Source organism: Entamoeba dispar, genomic scaffold (assembly GCF_000209125.1).
Source record: "Entamoeba dispar SAW760 scf_1105229460151 genomic scaffold, whole genome shotgun sequence".
Lineage (NCBI taxonomy): Eukaryota > Evosea > Mastigamoebida > Endamoebidae > Entamoeba > Entamoeba dispar.
In genome coordinates, this window is record NW_001854049.1 from 45,482 (window position 1) to 59,378 (window position 13,897).

At 24.2% G+C, this 13,897-nt stretch overlaps 8 protein-coding genes across 8 annotated transcripts in view, besides 26 other annotated features; 4 read left to right on the forward strand and 4 right to left on the reverse strand.

The window, feature by feature from the left end:
* Positions 1-88: 88 nt before the first annotated feature.
* Positions 89-125: a sequence feature (AT_rich).
* Positions 126-239: 114 nt separating this feature from the next.
* Positions 240-286: a sequence feature (AT_rich).
* Positions 287-356: 70 nt separating this feature from the next.
* Positions 357-414: a sequence feature (AT_rich).
* A 103-nt stretch (positions 415-517) lies between these two features.
* Positions 518-1,471, forward strand: EDI_252750 (uncharacterized protein; the record flags this gene model as incomplete). The annotated part of the gene is made up of 1 exon (XM_001736871.1): positions 518-1,471. One exon carries the CDS (start codon positions 518-520, stop codon positions 1,469-1,471), a length of 954 nt encoding a protein of 317 aa, XP_001736923.1.
* Positions 1,452-1,521: a sequence feature (AT_rich).
* A 42-nt stretch (positions 1,522-1,563) lies between these two features.
* EDI_252760 (RNA (guanine-9-) methyltransferase domain containing protein, putative) lies at positions 1,564-2,379 on the forward strand (the record flags this gene model as incomplete). Its single annotated transcript, XM_001736872.1, has 1 exon — positions 1,564-2,379. One exon carries the CDS (start codon positions 1,564-1,566, stop codon positions 2,377-2,379), a length of 816 nt encoding a protein of 271 aa, XP_001736924.1.
* Positions 1,640-1,763: a microsatellite.
* Positions 2,380-2,475: 96 nt separating the features above from the next.
* Positions 2,476-2,518: a sequence feature (AT_rich).
* A 120-nt stretch (positions 2,519-2,638) lies between these two features.
* Positions 2,639-2,697: a sequence feature (AT_rich).
* Positions 2,698-2,757: 60 nt separating this feature from the next.
* EDI_252770 (uncharacterized protein) lies at positions 2,758-3,729 on the reverse strand (the record flags this gene model as incomplete). The annotated part of the gene is made up of 1 exon (XM_001736873.1): positions 2,758-3,729. One exon carries the CDS (start codon positions 3,727-3,729, stop codon positions 2,758-2,760), a length of 972 nt encoding a protein of 323 aa, XP_001736925.1.
* A 13-nt stretch (positions 3,730-3,742) lies between these two features.
* Positions 3,743-3,763: a sequence feature (AT_rich).
* A 26-nt stretch (positions 3,764-3,789) lies between these two features.
* Positions 3,790-3,910: a sequence feature (AT_rich).
* Positions 3,911-3,977: 67 nt separating this feature from the next.
* Positions 3,978-4,069: a microsatellite.
* Positions 4,070-4,445: 376 nt separating this feature from the next.
* On the reverse strand, positions 4,446-7,490 carry EDI_252780 (4-coumarate--CoA ligase, putative; the record flags this gene model as incomplete). The annotated part of the gene is made up of 1 exon (XM_001736874.1): positions 4,446-7,490. The coding sequence occupies one exon, from the start codon at positions 7,488-7,490 to the stop codon at positions 4,446-4,448; it is 3,045 nt and encodes a 1,014-aa protein (XP_001736926.1).
* Positions 7,491-7,771: 281 nt separating this feature from the next.
* Positions 7,772-7,793: a sequence feature (AT_rich).
* A 173-nt stretch (positions 7,794-7,966) lies between these two features.
* Positions 7,967-8,102: a sequence feature (AT_rich).
* Positions 8,103-8,203: 101 nt separating this feature from the next.
* Positions 8,204-8,232: a sequence feature (AT_rich).
* A 3-nt stretch (positions 8,233-8,235) lies between these two features.
* Positions 8,236-8,829: a repeat region.
* Positions 8,830-8,865: a sequence feature (AT_rich).
* Positions 8,866-8,973: 108 nt separating this feature from the next.
* EDI_252790 (uncharacterized protein) lies at positions 8,974-9,446 on the reverse strand (the record flags this gene model as incomplete). Its single annotated transcript, XM_001736875.1, has 2 exons — positions 8,974-9,087; positions 9,114-9,446. The coding sequence occupies 2 exons, from the start codon at positions 9,444-9,446 to the stop codon at positions 8,974-8,976; spliced, it is 447 nt and encodes a 148-aa protein (XP_001736927.1).
* Positions 9,447-9,599: 153 nt separating this feature from the next.
* Positions 9,600-10,340, forward strand: EDI_252800 (uncharacterized protein; the record flags this gene model as incomplete). Its single annotated transcript, XM_001736876.1, has 1 exon — positions 9,600-10,340. One exon carries the CDS (start codon positions 9,600-9,602, stop codon positions 10,338-10,340), a length of 741 nt encoding a protein of 246 aa, XP_001736928.1.
* Positions 9,700-9,781: a microsatellite.
* Positions 10,341-10,354: 14 nt separating the features above from the next.
* Positions 10,355-10,393: a sequence feature (AT_rich).
* A 31-nt stretch (positions 10,394-10,424) lies between these two features.
* EDI_252810 (MACRO domain-containing protein, putative) lies at positions 10,425-11,375 on the reverse strand (the record flags this gene model as incomplete). Its single annotated transcript, XM_001736877.1, has 1 exon — positions 10,425-11,375. The coding sequence occupies one exon, from the start codon at positions 11,373-11,375 to the stop codon at positions 10,425-10,427; it is 951 nt and encodes a 316-aa protein (XP_001736929.1).
* Positions 11,376-11,395: 20 nt separating this feature from the next.
* Positions 11,396-11,416: a sequence feature (AT_rich).
* Positions 11,417-11,535: 119 nt separating this feature from the next.
* Positions 11,536-11,589: a sequence feature (AT_rich).
* Positions 11,590-12,140: 551 nt separating this feature from the next.
* Positions 12,141-12,338: a microsatellite.
* A 226-nt stretch (positions 12,339-12,564) lies between these two features.
* Positions 12,565-12,601: a sequence feature (AT_rich).
* A 146-nt stretch (positions 12,602-12,747) lies between these two features.
* Positions 12,748-12,778: a sequence feature (AT_rich).
* Positions 12,779-12,861: 83 nt separating this feature from the next.
* Positions 12,862-12,898: a sequence feature (AT_rich).
* Positions 12,899-13,050: 152 nt separating this feature from the next.
* Positions 13,051-13,178: a microsatellite.
* A 253-nt stretch (positions 13,179-13,431) lies between these two features.
* Positions 13,432-13,453: a sequence feature (AT_rich).
* A 16-nt stretch (positions 13,454-13,469) lies between these two features.
* Positions 13,470-13,528: a microsatellite.
* Positions 13,529-13,545: 17 nt separating this feature from the next.
* Positions 13,546-13,897, forward strand: part of EDI_252820 (uncharacterized protein) — a gene marked incomplete at both ends in the record, with an annotated part of 552 nt that continues 200 nt past the window's right edge. Inside the window, one exon of the mRNA XM_001733305.1 lies at positions 13,546-13,897. This exon is cut by the window's right edge and continues 200 nt beyond it. Coding sequence (XP_001733357.1) covers positions 13,546-13,897 — 352 coding nt within the window.

A 13,897-nucleotide genomic window follows, 5' to 3' on the forward strand; every position in this document is an offset into this window, starting at 1 on the left:
TTAATAATAACTCCTTTATTTATAAAATTATAACTATTATACTACTTAAAGAAGACTATACTTATGTATTTGTATTCTACTAGTTAAGTTAAAATTTTAATAACTTATTTTTTTGTTAATAAAATCATTCAAATATAAGAAAAGTTTGAATATGGAATAAGACTCTGTTAAAAGATAATTAAAGTCTTTTTAATAGTGAGTTAAACATTTTCTGATTTAAATTAACTGAAACAATTATCATTAAATTTACTAATACAATAAAATCAATTATTATTTATAAAATAAAGAAAAGGATGTGTTTTAATTATCATATAATTAGTTGTATGAAATTATTCTGTTTGTCATAAATTAGAATGTAAATAAATTCAATAAAATTATATAAAACTAAAAATTTATGAAAAATTAATAAAATTAGTTATTTGATTCCTCATTCTTTTAACATTAATAGTAAAGTATCGGGAAATTTCTGATACAAAAACAAGTTAAATTAAGAAGATCTTAAAAATTTAACTAAAAGATGTCTGTATTAAAATCTTCATTTGGAACCAGATTTGCTTTTTATTCATTAGACACTAACCGGACAGGTAAGATATCATTTGATGTATTGAATAAATATATTTATAATCTTCTAAGTATTGAAGAAGATGCTGATAAAGAATTGTGCATTTTCTTGTGTATGTTATGTGATGTTGATAATGATGGGCTATTATCATATGAGGAATTTCTTCATTTATTTTATTGTTATAGTATCCATACTCAAAAAGGTTTCTTTAAAATACAAGTTGATATTATTATTGCAGTTTTTATAAAGTTGTCAAGAGGAACTGATAGAAAGTGTCAAGGATACGTTGAACGTGATGATTTAGTTTATGCATTAAGGAAGTTAAAGTCATATGATTTCAAAGTATTGAACCAATATGATACTATATTTCAAAAACTTATTAATTATTGTGACAGCAAAGGTAAAGGAACTACATTAAGTGAATATGAATTTATTACATACGTTGTAAAACCTGAATACATGAACCTTCATTATGCTTCTCATTATGAGACGTTGTTCAATAAATGGATTAAAGGTAAAAAAGATTTCATGACAAAACAAGAATTCTCAAACTATTTGAAATTTAGGTTTACTGATGGAATTGGTGTGAAGAAATCAGATGAAATTATATTCACATTAATTGCTGTTGATGATAAATTTACTAAAACTGATGTAAATATGTTTGGTAGATTAGTCTCTTTACTAAATGATCTTTGTGGTAAGTCACATTGTTTAGATAAAAATCAGTGTTATGAATTATTCTTCAGATTAGTTGATGAAGACAATAGTGGTTCTATTGAAGGAGAAGAATTAGCTGTGATGGTAAATGCTCTAAAACTCGGTCTTGTAAAGAATATAGAATTACTTAAAGAAGTAGCTGAAGGAACTTCATTAACTAAAGAGCAATTCGTTAAATATTTAACAAAATAATAAATCATATTTTTTATTGTTAAAAAATAGTTTAATTATTAATAATTTTAGAGTTTAAGATTATGAAATAAGAAAAAATCTAAGAAGAAATAATGGAAGATTCAAGGAAAGGATTAAATGAAGATCATAGTGTAATTGATGATGAATTTGTCAAACAACTTAAGTCTCAGAAAAAAGAAGAAAAAAAACTTAAAAAAATTAAATATTTAGAAGAAAAGAAAGAACGTCAAAACGAAAGAAGACAATTAAAACGAAAAGAGAAAAAGGAAAGAATCAAAACAATTAAAAAAGAGGCATCAGAACATCCAGAAGAAAATATTAAAATTCCCTATAGAAAGAAAAAAAGAGATGTTAAAGATATAGTATGTACTGGAAAGGTATTTATTGACTGTGACTATGAAGAATTTATGGAAGAAAAAGATATCAAATCTTTGTTTAAAGAAATTGAGATGATTTATTCATTTAATCATAAACAAGAACATCCATTTGAACTTATCATTTGTGGTATTGGACCATCTCTTAAAAAATATATTGACAAACATCCCAATACACCACAATGGAGGTTAATCACTTTCACTGATAAGACAATTAACCAATTCATTAATGCTTTACATCGCCCACTATATCTAACTTCTGAAAGTTCAGAGTCATTAAAGGATATTAATGAAAATGATATTTTTATCATTGGTGGGTTTGTTGATCATAAACAACACAAAGGAATTTCACAACAAAAAGCAGAAACACTTCATTTAAGAACTCTCAAACTTCCAATTGAAGAAAATATTTCTTCAATGAAAAATATAGTCATGGCAACAAACCATGTATTTGAAACATTGTGTCGTTTTAAACAGTCAAATAATTGGAAAGACTCTTTAGAAAAAAGTATTCCATTAAGGTACTTCAAATAATAATACAACTAATTATTAGTTCTTGTACCCATCAATCTCCTATTTTCTTTCTCACTCTTTAACAATGTCTCTAATACTTATTCTATTTTGTCTTTGTTATTATTTTTTCTATAAATCAATATTTATATGATTTTTATAAGTCTTAGTTATATCACGTATTATTTTATTGTTCTTTTTTTTACCTTTTTAAATTAAGTCGGCAGAATTTGATTTGTTCTAATATATAAATCAATTTTTAATACATCTTGAAGATATTTCCATTTTTTTAATAATTATCTAAAATTTTCAAAATGAATTATGAGAAATTATTATATAATTCACTTCAAGAAACAGTTTTTTTACTTTTTGAATTGAAAAGAAAAAGTTAATCAGTTATAGTCAAATAGAATTTAATTTACTCTGAACAACTTCATTAATTTTTAATGACCTTTGCTTAATTATTTTAATCAGCTTTTTTTCATTGTCTAAAATACTTTGGAGTTCTGTCATTTCATCTTTATTACAAAATTCTATTAAAACAGAGTTTAAGAGTTTATTCTTTTGTGTAGGGAAATTCATAAATTGTTCTAGTTGTACTAATTCTTTTGAATGAAGACATTTTTTCATTAAACTTAATGTTATTAGAATTAAAGCTCTTCCATCTATTTTCTTTTGTCTATATAATTCAAAACATGAACTAAGAGTAAAATAAATATCTTTAAAATGCTCTTTAATATAGTTTTGTTCATCTAAACAATTATTGGAGAATTCTTTTTGTGAAGAGTCTAATAAATTAGTATTAAGAGATAATTTTTTGGTTTGTAACTCATTAAAAGTATCATGAATTTTTTTAGGTTTTTTTTCTTTATTTTTATCTGTTTCAATTTCAAAAGATAAACTTTTTCTTGTTATTTGATTAGAGTGACTTCGTTTGAGTTGGGGCTCTATTTGACTTTGAAAAAGGTTTTTTGGAATAATAAATGAATAAAGTCCATTGTTACTAGAATAAAAACAATTGTTGTTTTGATTAATTTCTAAATGTTTTTTAAAATTTTCTGTATTAATGAAAACTTGTTTACAAACTGGACATTTATTTGAAATCCAAGAAGTAAGTGTATCTGAAATTTCTCTATTATTTGTACGAATTCCTAATTCTTGAAATGAATAAATTGGTGTATTTATTATAAGTTGTGAGTAAGGAATAAAATTAGTATCAAAGAAGACAATTGTATTTTGTTTATTACATAGTGGACAAGCCATGTCTTTATCAAAAAAACGTCTTTTAAATGAACAAAAACAACAAATAAAGCTATGGTCACATTCTCCAATAGCAAATGAATCAGTGATATTTTGACATAATGTGCATTTCATAAGAATTGAACTCTTTTTAAAATTATTTTTTTTAGTACATAAACTGTCTCTCTCTAAAAGAAAATTTAAATAACATTTAATTTATCTCTTTGTTATATATTACAAAAATTAATAAATAGCTCTTTATCTTTTAAATTAAACTTTTGAAATAAAAAAATATTTTTTAAAAATTAAAAAATAAGTTGTTATATTGATTAGAATCAATTATTAAATGATTTCTTCTTTTTGAGCTTCTTTCATTGAAACACTCTATTTTTGTTATTTTTATAAATTTATTATTCTTTTGTCAATTATTTTTCATTTCATTGATTTATTTCTAAGTTTCTATCCTTTTTTTATTAATAATCATAAAATCTATAATATACAAATTTGTTGTTATGTCAATAATATTTAAAGACACAAAGATATTTTTTATTTAATAACGAAAAAAATAACTTAGTAGAAAGATAGAAAACAAATTAATATGAATTATTAAGATGTTAATTTATCACTGAGAACTATTTTATTATTTATAAATCAGTCTTTAAACATAAAAAAGAATTTGTAATGTTTTATTCGTTATTTATTGTTATTTTTAATATAGTATGTATACTCTTTTTATTATCACCTTCTTTTATGTTTTTTTTATCTTTTTAACAATAATTACTCAAACTCAATTTAGAGGATTCTAAATAGAGTACAGGAAAAAACTAGATTATGAATTAAGTAAATAATAATCAATTAGATCTTGACAGTAATGAGCATCCATCTTCATTAAAGAATCCTACATTTTGTAATTTTTTAAGATTTATTTTGATAAAATCATTTGTAAAATCAAGAATATTTTCTTTAGGATTAGATGTAAAGAATTTTGATTCTATTATTCCTTTTAGATCAAGAACATTTAAAGATGCTAATAATTGCATTGCTTCTTTATCACCATTCTGAGCATAATCAGTTACTTTTTTCTTCCATTCAGTTTCATCGACTAAAGTTATTTTCATATTTAACAGTTTACAAATAGAAAATATATTTTCAGTTGAAACGTTTGTTGTTGGAATCAAATTGATTATAATCTTTTGTTTATACATATTATTAACAATACATTCTGCTAATTTATCTACAGGTGTCATTGGGAATGATGGGCCAATTAATCCGATATTATTTTTAATACTAAGACGAATCATTTTATAAATAAAATCGTCTGTATTACATATTCCAGTCTTTGAATCTGATACAACAAAAGAAGGTCTCATTACATTAATTTTATATCCTTCTTCAATCCCCCTTTTACAAATTTGTTCTCCCATCCATTTAGATTGAACATACCCGAATGCATTTAATGGAATATTATTAGAAATACTTTCATCTTTATTAAGAGCTGCTCCAATTGTAGATATTTGACAAATATTCATACCCTGACCTGCAAAGTTAATTACATTTAATACGCCAAATGCATTAGTTAATTTTAATTGGTTATATGTTTTTGTCCAATTAACAACAGCAGCACAATTAATTAATATTTTACTATTACTTTTCATTTCTTTTTTCTTTAAATCTTCAATTCCAAAATCTTCTTTAGAAATATCACCAACAACCATTTCAATTTTATCATTCCATTCCTTTTCAGTTTTTCTCAACATTAATCTCATTTTCTTAATTAGTTCATTTTTATTAGAACTTCTACCAACACAATACACTTTTTTAATATCACTTCTTTTGCAAAGTTCTAGTGTTATGTATAGTCCAAGATACCCTGTTGCACCAGTTACAATAGCACTATCTCTTTTAATATTTTCGTTAGTTGATTCTACAACTTTTTTAAATAATTCATGTACATTGGCTCGTTGGATCCAGTTTAAATCTTTAGTTAATTCTTCATTTTCATTAGAACATAATGTTGGATTAGAGACATAATCTTCGATATCCCCAAGATTAAATTTTAATGACAATAAATTAAATGGTGCATTTGGTATATATTTTCTAACAATTGCTACAGTTTGTGCTCCAACAAAAGAATCACCTCCTAAATCATAAAAATTACTCTTTCTTGATAATGCACCAACAGGAATATCAAAAAATTCACTCCAAATATTAGCCATCTCTTTTCCAACTTCTGTTATAGGAGGATCATTATTTTCTTGAATAAGTGTTTCCCATCTCTTTTTAATTAAATCCTTCACTATTTCTTTTAATTTTGGAATATATACTTTACCAAAAGAAGTTCTTGGCATGTCTTGTAATTGAAAGATGTATGTTGGAATACTGAATGGAACTAATTTATCAGCTAAATATTCTTTTATTTCCATCTCTAAGTTAGTAAATGAAGATCCACTTTTTACTATAACAAATGCAACAAGTGTTTCTCCTTGAATCTTATCAGGTATACCAATCACAGCAGCTTCTTGAATTTTTGGATGAGCAATCATAATATCACATATTTCTGCTGGCCAAATATTATGTCCACCTCTAATTATCATATCTTTGACTCTTCCAGTAATTCTTAAAAATTTATCAGCATCAAGGACTGCTTCATCTCCAGTTCTAAACCATCCATCATTAGTGAATGCTTGTTTATTAGCTCCTGGATTATTTAGATATTCTTTTAGTATAAATGGAGATTTTATTTCAAGTTCTCCTGCAATCCCAACAGGTAAAACCTCTCTTGTTTCATGGTCAACAACTCGAATTTCATAATTCTTAGTTAATTTTGCACTATATCCTGTTGATTTTGCAGGCATTTTATAAACAATACCACATGTTTCTGTCATTCCAAACCCACTACAAACATATTGTAAATTAAATACTTTTTTTACTGATTCAGTTAATTCATTAGAAGCTATAGCTCCACCAATAGTAACTTCTTTCAATGAACTTAGATTATACTTTGTCCTATTTGGATGTTTCATTAAAGCCATAAAAGCAGATGGTGCTCCACCTGTACTAGTGACATGATCTTCTTCAATAATTTGGAATATTTTTTCAACATCAAACTTATCTAAAAAGATGTAATAATAACCTTTTGTTATTACAAACGAAACAACAATGTGTCCTGTAGTTGTATATAATGGAGCAATACTCAAAGTTATTCTATTTTCAACTGGGACAAATGATTGATTAGAACAAATATTTCCAATAAAAGCACGATTAGTATAAACACAAATTTTTGGTTCTCCAGTTGATCCTGATGTACATCCATAAAACAATATATCTTCAGAACTAATTTGATTTCGTTGATTATCAAGAAATTCTTTATTTAGAGGAACTTTGATTAAATCATTATATGAATACACATTCATTCTTTGTGAAGAATAATTAATGATATCCTCTTTAGTTGAATCTACAATAACAATTCTCATGGTTTTATCAGCTTTAATAATATTTGGGACAAGTGCTTTTGTTGTGATAACCATTTTTACTTCTGTTTTATTGAACAAACGTTCAAGTTGTTCTGGTTTATATGCTGGATTAAGTGGTATCATAATAAATCCACAAGTCTCAATAGATGCTTCAGAAATAATAAATTGAACACAATTAGGTAAATAAATACCAATAACATCCTTTCTTTGTAAATTAACGATAGAATAAAACGCATATCCTAAAGAATCTACTAAATGATGAAATTCATATAGAGATAGTTCTACTGTTTTATCATTACAAACAGAGACATACTTTATTAATGGCCTATCTGGTTCTTCAATTAATTGGCAATATTTATGTGCATAAACAGTAAAAGGAAGCTTTTCATCAACTTCTGCTTTGAAATAGGATGTTTTGAGCATTGCAATTAATATTTGTGTATAATTTTAAAGATATATCCATTTAAATATTTTAGACACTAACTTGAACTTTGCTTAACTAAATTAAGTAAACTAATTCTCTAACTATTGTTCTAGTTTTGAAATTCATTAATAATTTTATCAATAACCTATTACTTCAAAAAAGAATTTTCTCATAATTAATTTTTAAAGAAAACAAATTTCTTATAATACATATTTTATTCACTTTATGCATTTCTCTTTGTTTTTAAGTAATCATACAATTTGTGTATTTTACTTTTTCCTTTTATAATTTTTATATTTTATGTTATACTCAATAGTCTTAAACAAAAAAGTTGTTTTACCAAAGGTCACATCAAAAGATTCGAAAACACTTATAAAAAGGAATAAAACCTGTCCAACGAATAAGTAATTACAAAAGTTAATGTAATTTTACCACTAACCCAATAATTAGCAATATTATAGGATTTTCATTTGACAATTATTATATTAATATATATCATTTTATTTGAATTTAAAAGAAAAAAAAATTTATTTAATAATTTTGTAATCATTAAATCAAAAATACTAATATTTATTATTATCCATAAAATATATAAATTAAAAGAAAATTTACACTACCACAGAGAATTAATGGATGTGGCAACTATCATATAAGAATATGTTACAAGAATTAACATTTGAAAAAAAAACTAATAAAAAAATAATGAGAATGCTATTTAATTAAGATAATAAATAAATAATTGAAATAAAAAGTAGTTAATTAAGTATTAATAGAACTTGTGTCTATTGTTCCTTGCTCAGGGGAGACTAATCCCGTCCCTTCGCTTTAAATGTATTTGTTCTTCAACTTTTGGCTTATTCTTTGCTTCTAGTTGTCGAACTGTGAGAATTTTCTTTTCTCTTTTTTGATGTGGAATAGAGTATTTTAGACATCAATTATTTAAATATTCATTATTTAATTTCTTTTTAATTTCGATGGGTTTAAATTTCTTCTTTATTTTCTTATTTTAAGGAGAGCATATAATTACAACTGTATTACTTTGGGCTAATATTCTTTTAGCCTCATCCACTTGACCCTTTTCTTTTGATAATCTTTCTTATATTATCAAATAATACTTGTATTCTAACAAGTAATAATAACATCTTTATAAATACCCATTCGTTTATTGTCAATGATATTCTGTCATCGTACATAATAAACACTGCTATTCTTGCAGCATTGGGTAAGATGTTTTTCTAACCAAACGCAACGTCATAACCAGTCCATAACTGGTGGGAATCGAAGGATGGAAATATTTTAGGGTTCTGTGTGGTATCTCTGACGTGCTACCTTCGAATCAATAAATAATTGAAATTATAATAGTAAATATATAATGTTTAGTACATAAAACTCAAATATCATATAAATATTTTTACTCAAATTCACTAAATGAAAGAATTTTTAATTATAAATAAACTGGAAATTATCTATTTTCATACTAAATTACGAAATCTCTATTAACTTATTGTTTATAATGATAAAAAATAAATGTACAAATACTGAGTATACGTTTAAATCATTTAAAGATGTTTTGTTGTTTATGGCATTTCTGGTACACTAGAGAAGATGGAGATAATCAGTACAATATAAACACCGATGAAACCACTAATAAATAAAACATAAAGAATAGAAAAAACGAAAGAGATTCTAGCAAATACTTTAGCAAGTGAATCAGATGAATTTTTATAAATACAATAACAAGCTGGCCAAGTTAAACAAACAAAGAACCCCAAGACAAAAAGAATACTTGCACCTTGACAATCATTATTTTCTTTTTTTGGTATTTGTTCAGGGATTGGTTGAACTAATGGTGGTGGTTGAACCACGACAAACTGTGGTTGTTGAACAGTAAAATACTCTGGTTGGACTGGTGTGTAATAAGGAACTTGTGGGAGTACAGTGTATTGATTTGACATTAAGAAAAAACAAGTTTCGGCGTTGATTTTTAAAAAAAAAAAAAGAGAAAGAAATTCTCTTTAAAAGTTTTTTTAAGAATTTGATTTTTCCTTTTCATAATTTTATTTTGTTATAACTCAATTCTCAGAACCATTCATATATCTATTACAAGTATGAATAGTAGTTATTGTTCAAAACAATTGAAAAAAGAAAGTTCTTCAAAAAAAATTATTGAAGAAAATGAAAGAGTCAAAAACGTAATTGAAATGGGTGAAAAATTAAAGAAAGAGAATGAAATATTAAAAAAAGAGAATAAAGAATTAAAGAAAGAAAATGAAATATTAAAAAAAGAGAATGAAGAGTTACAACAACAATTATCTAAAGGTTATATTAATACACTTAAAGAAAGTCCTGAAAGTTTTTATTTTCTAAAAAGATATACACAATTAAAGTCACTGAGCCTTATTGTTGAGTACCAAAGAAATGATGAAGTTACTGGTGAAATGTTATTTAAAATTGTTAAAGACAAAAAAAATATTATGTTTGTTATTACTTCTACTTCTGGTAATGTTTTTGGTTCATTTCATTCAAAAATTCCACAAAGAATGAATAGTTATGTACCTGAAGATAATCAAATGTTTGTGTTTTCATTAAAAAATTCAAATAAAACTGGAGAAATTTGTTTTACTCCACGTGAAACAAACCACCATCTTTTATTTTTTCCAAAAGAGAAAGATGAATTATTCTATATATTAGGTTGTTGGGATATTAAAACAAATGACTGTGTTATTGATTCAGTTAAATATAGTGGAAAACACTTTTTTGACTGTTTTAATGCAGAAAATTGTTTTGAATTTGAAAAAGAAAATCATTTTCAATTTGTTTATGTCAGAGTCTATCAGTGGAACAACTAATTCATTTATTCTTCATTTTAACTATTAAAAAAATTTATTTAAATTTTAAAAAAGTTCAGTTAATTAATTGTTTGTTTTAAGATTTTAAATTAACTCTTTTGCTTGATATAACCCTTCAATATCTTTTCTTTCTTCAACATACTTTTCTTTAAATAATGTTGAATGTTCTTCAATAGCTAATTCTTGTTCTTTGACAGTTAAATCATAATCTTTTATATCTAAATAATAAAACATCTTTTTATTGATATTGATTCTTTGTCTTAAACTCTTATCTATGTCTTGATCACAACTAATTTTTACCTGTTCAAGATCTTTATTATTTGATTTAATTTTTTCTTTAACAACTTCATCTGAAATATTTTTTGATTCATTATCCTCAAACTCTGTGGTAGGGAAATAATAGGGTAAGAACTTAGAGTAAATATTGAGGTCTGTTAAGTTATAACAACAAAAAATAATTTTACCATCCCACAATGGATTAACTTCTAACCAATCTCTTACTACTTCTAATACTACTGGACATGCCTTCTCATTACTATACCCAAAAATTCCTGTTGAAATACATGGAAATGCAATACTTTTATATTCTTTTAATCTAACATATTCCAAGCATCTGACATACACTCTTTGTAATTGAATAGCATTCTCACCTATTGGTCCTACTCCATGTAATATTTCTTTACATGGCATTTTAAACCCTGGACTTGGTTTAAAATCTCCAGTGTCACAGTGTTTATAATGAGAACGCAAATAATCATATAATTCATAACCTGCTGCACTATGAATAGCTCCATCAACACCAGCACCTCCTCTTAGGTAAGAATTTGCTGCATTCACAACAACATCCGCTTGGATTTTAGTAATATCTCCAGTTACTACTATTATCTTTTTATTCATTTCTTCATTCTTTTTATATCCTGTAATCACTTGTTGATTTTTTCCTTTAACATCCCAAGTACTAAGCTCATCTATTTGGACATTTTGTTTAGTGGTATGGCTCCTTTTTTTTTCATTATCTTGTGGTGTTTTTGACATTATCTTTTTGATAAAAGGACTATAAAATTTAATTTTTAAATCGGAAAATTTTGAAATGATGTTTATTAAAAAAAAACAAAGTAATCTAATAAATGTTAATTAAATTCTTTTCTATTATTTAAGATTCTAAAAGGTTTATCATATTATTCATTGGTTACACTATTAAATATTTTATTTCTATAGAAATCATTTTATATAATATTACAATTATTTTCTTTATCATTTTGATCGTTTCTTTTATTAAATGTTTAGTTATTGATTATTTATTGTAACTATTATATATTTACTTTACACCTTATATACACTTAATAGCATAAGCAATTTTAAATTTCTTTTTCTATTGTTTTTCTTATTTAGATATATCATCAATTCTATAAATATTATTTTTCTCACATTAAACCATTAACTCCATATACATATCACAATTTCTCTTGTTTGATTTTATATCATCATTTAATACCATCCTTGTTTTAGACCAATATGTCAATTAATCTATTTTCTTAAATATCCTATTTATAAAAATGTTTCTATTCTTTTTTTTTAATTGATTAATCAACTAAAAAAGTAATGTCATATTTTTCTTTTAATATTATTATAGTTGATATACTAATGAAGTATGTTCATTTTAATTTAAGTTTATACAATAGAAAATATATATTCTTATTCTTTGTTTTATATTTTCTGGGCTATCATACTATCTTATTTTTCAAGGGATTTAATGATTATATTAATTATAAGTTGATGACAATCACTATTGATATTGTTTTTTATTTCTTTTGATTTACTTTATTTCTAAAATATAGATTGATTTATCTTATTTTCAATTCTTTGAGTATTTGTAAACTTTACTTTGTTATTTATTTTTCTCATTTCATTTTATTAATTATTAGCTCACTTATATTATTCAATATACCATTCTATTTCCATTGTTATTTATTCTATTTAATATTCCATTTAATATTACTACTTTTAGAATAATAACTATTATTCAATTAATTTAATAATTCATTCTTGTTAATTAATTATCATCGTTTCAATGATTTAACATAAATCAATTTTTCCATTTTATCATTTTATAAAACTGTTTTATCATTTGATGTAAGACTTCTACTAACCTATTTATTTTATTAGAATGTACGAATCTTCTGATTTTTTGTACTTTAGTATTAAATTTCTTATCTATTCTTTCTTTTTTTTATATAACTATTTTATAATTTTTTATTTTTGTATACTCTCTTTTCTCATAATTATCATATTTTTATCATGGTCAAGTTAAATCATTTCTTTTTTCATATTATTTAAAGAATACTGTATTGTTTTTTCTTTTGCTGATCATTTAGAGAGTTTGAGTACAATATTAGTAAATGATATGAAATTATTATAAATAAATTAATATTATTAATCCAAAAACTGTTTATATTTACAGCATATGTTATATCTTTACCATTTTATAAAGATTATTAAGCATTCAATTAAATAAATACCCATTTATTATTTTATTTGTTTTTGTTATAAATTTATAACACTTTTTGTTATAGTTTCTTTCTTTTATTTAATCTGTTTCATTCATTGTTTGTCAATATAAGTTGTGATTTAATTTTCAATTGTATTTTATTGTTTAATTCTTTATTCTTTTTAGTCTTAGTTACATTGCCATAGTTGATATCTAAAAAAATTTGTTTCAATGTTAATTTTTATCAACTCATTTTGTTCTTACTCAATTATTTAATGATAATTTTTATCTTATTTCAGATTTGATTTATTAATTTTATATTATTTATTCATTTTTATTGTTGTTTTATTGATTTCTATTATTAACTAACATCCCTTATCGTTAGTGAGTGTATTTCTCATTATTCTATTAACTACAAATATGTTATTTAGAAATAATTCAAAGATGTATTAAGTTTTCTTAACAAAGAAACCTTCATCAATCAAAAAATAATCAATTACGACTTGCCTGCTATTGTGCTTTTTCATAGTGTTGAGGATTGAAAGAATAAACTTCTTTAACACGGCTTACTTCTATCGAAGTAAATAAGAAAGCTTTGTTAACATAAATAAATTATTTAATAAAACCGCATTAAATGCCCTAAAAAACACAGAAATGAAAAGGAGAAAAAACAACAAAAAAATAAAATAAAACTAAAAAATTCAAAACAGATAGAGAATGACCAAGTTTATGTTTAATATTAATTACAAAACAACTCCAGGGAATTCAGTTGCTGTTGTTGGTTCATGCCAAGAACTTGGGGAATGGGAACATGGAGCAAAGATGAATTGGACTCCGAGTAACAATTGGAAAATAGAATTAGATATTAAAAATATGCCATTTGAATATAAATACCAAATAATAGATAGCACTGGACGAGTATTAATTTGGGAAGCAACACAAAATCGTATGTTTTTAACGAATGCTATTATTGATCAAAGCCGTTCTGTAACAATTAATGATGTTTGGGAACAACCATCTAATACTCATGTAGAGTTAAAAGTTTGTTTGAATCAATTTCTGTCAATTA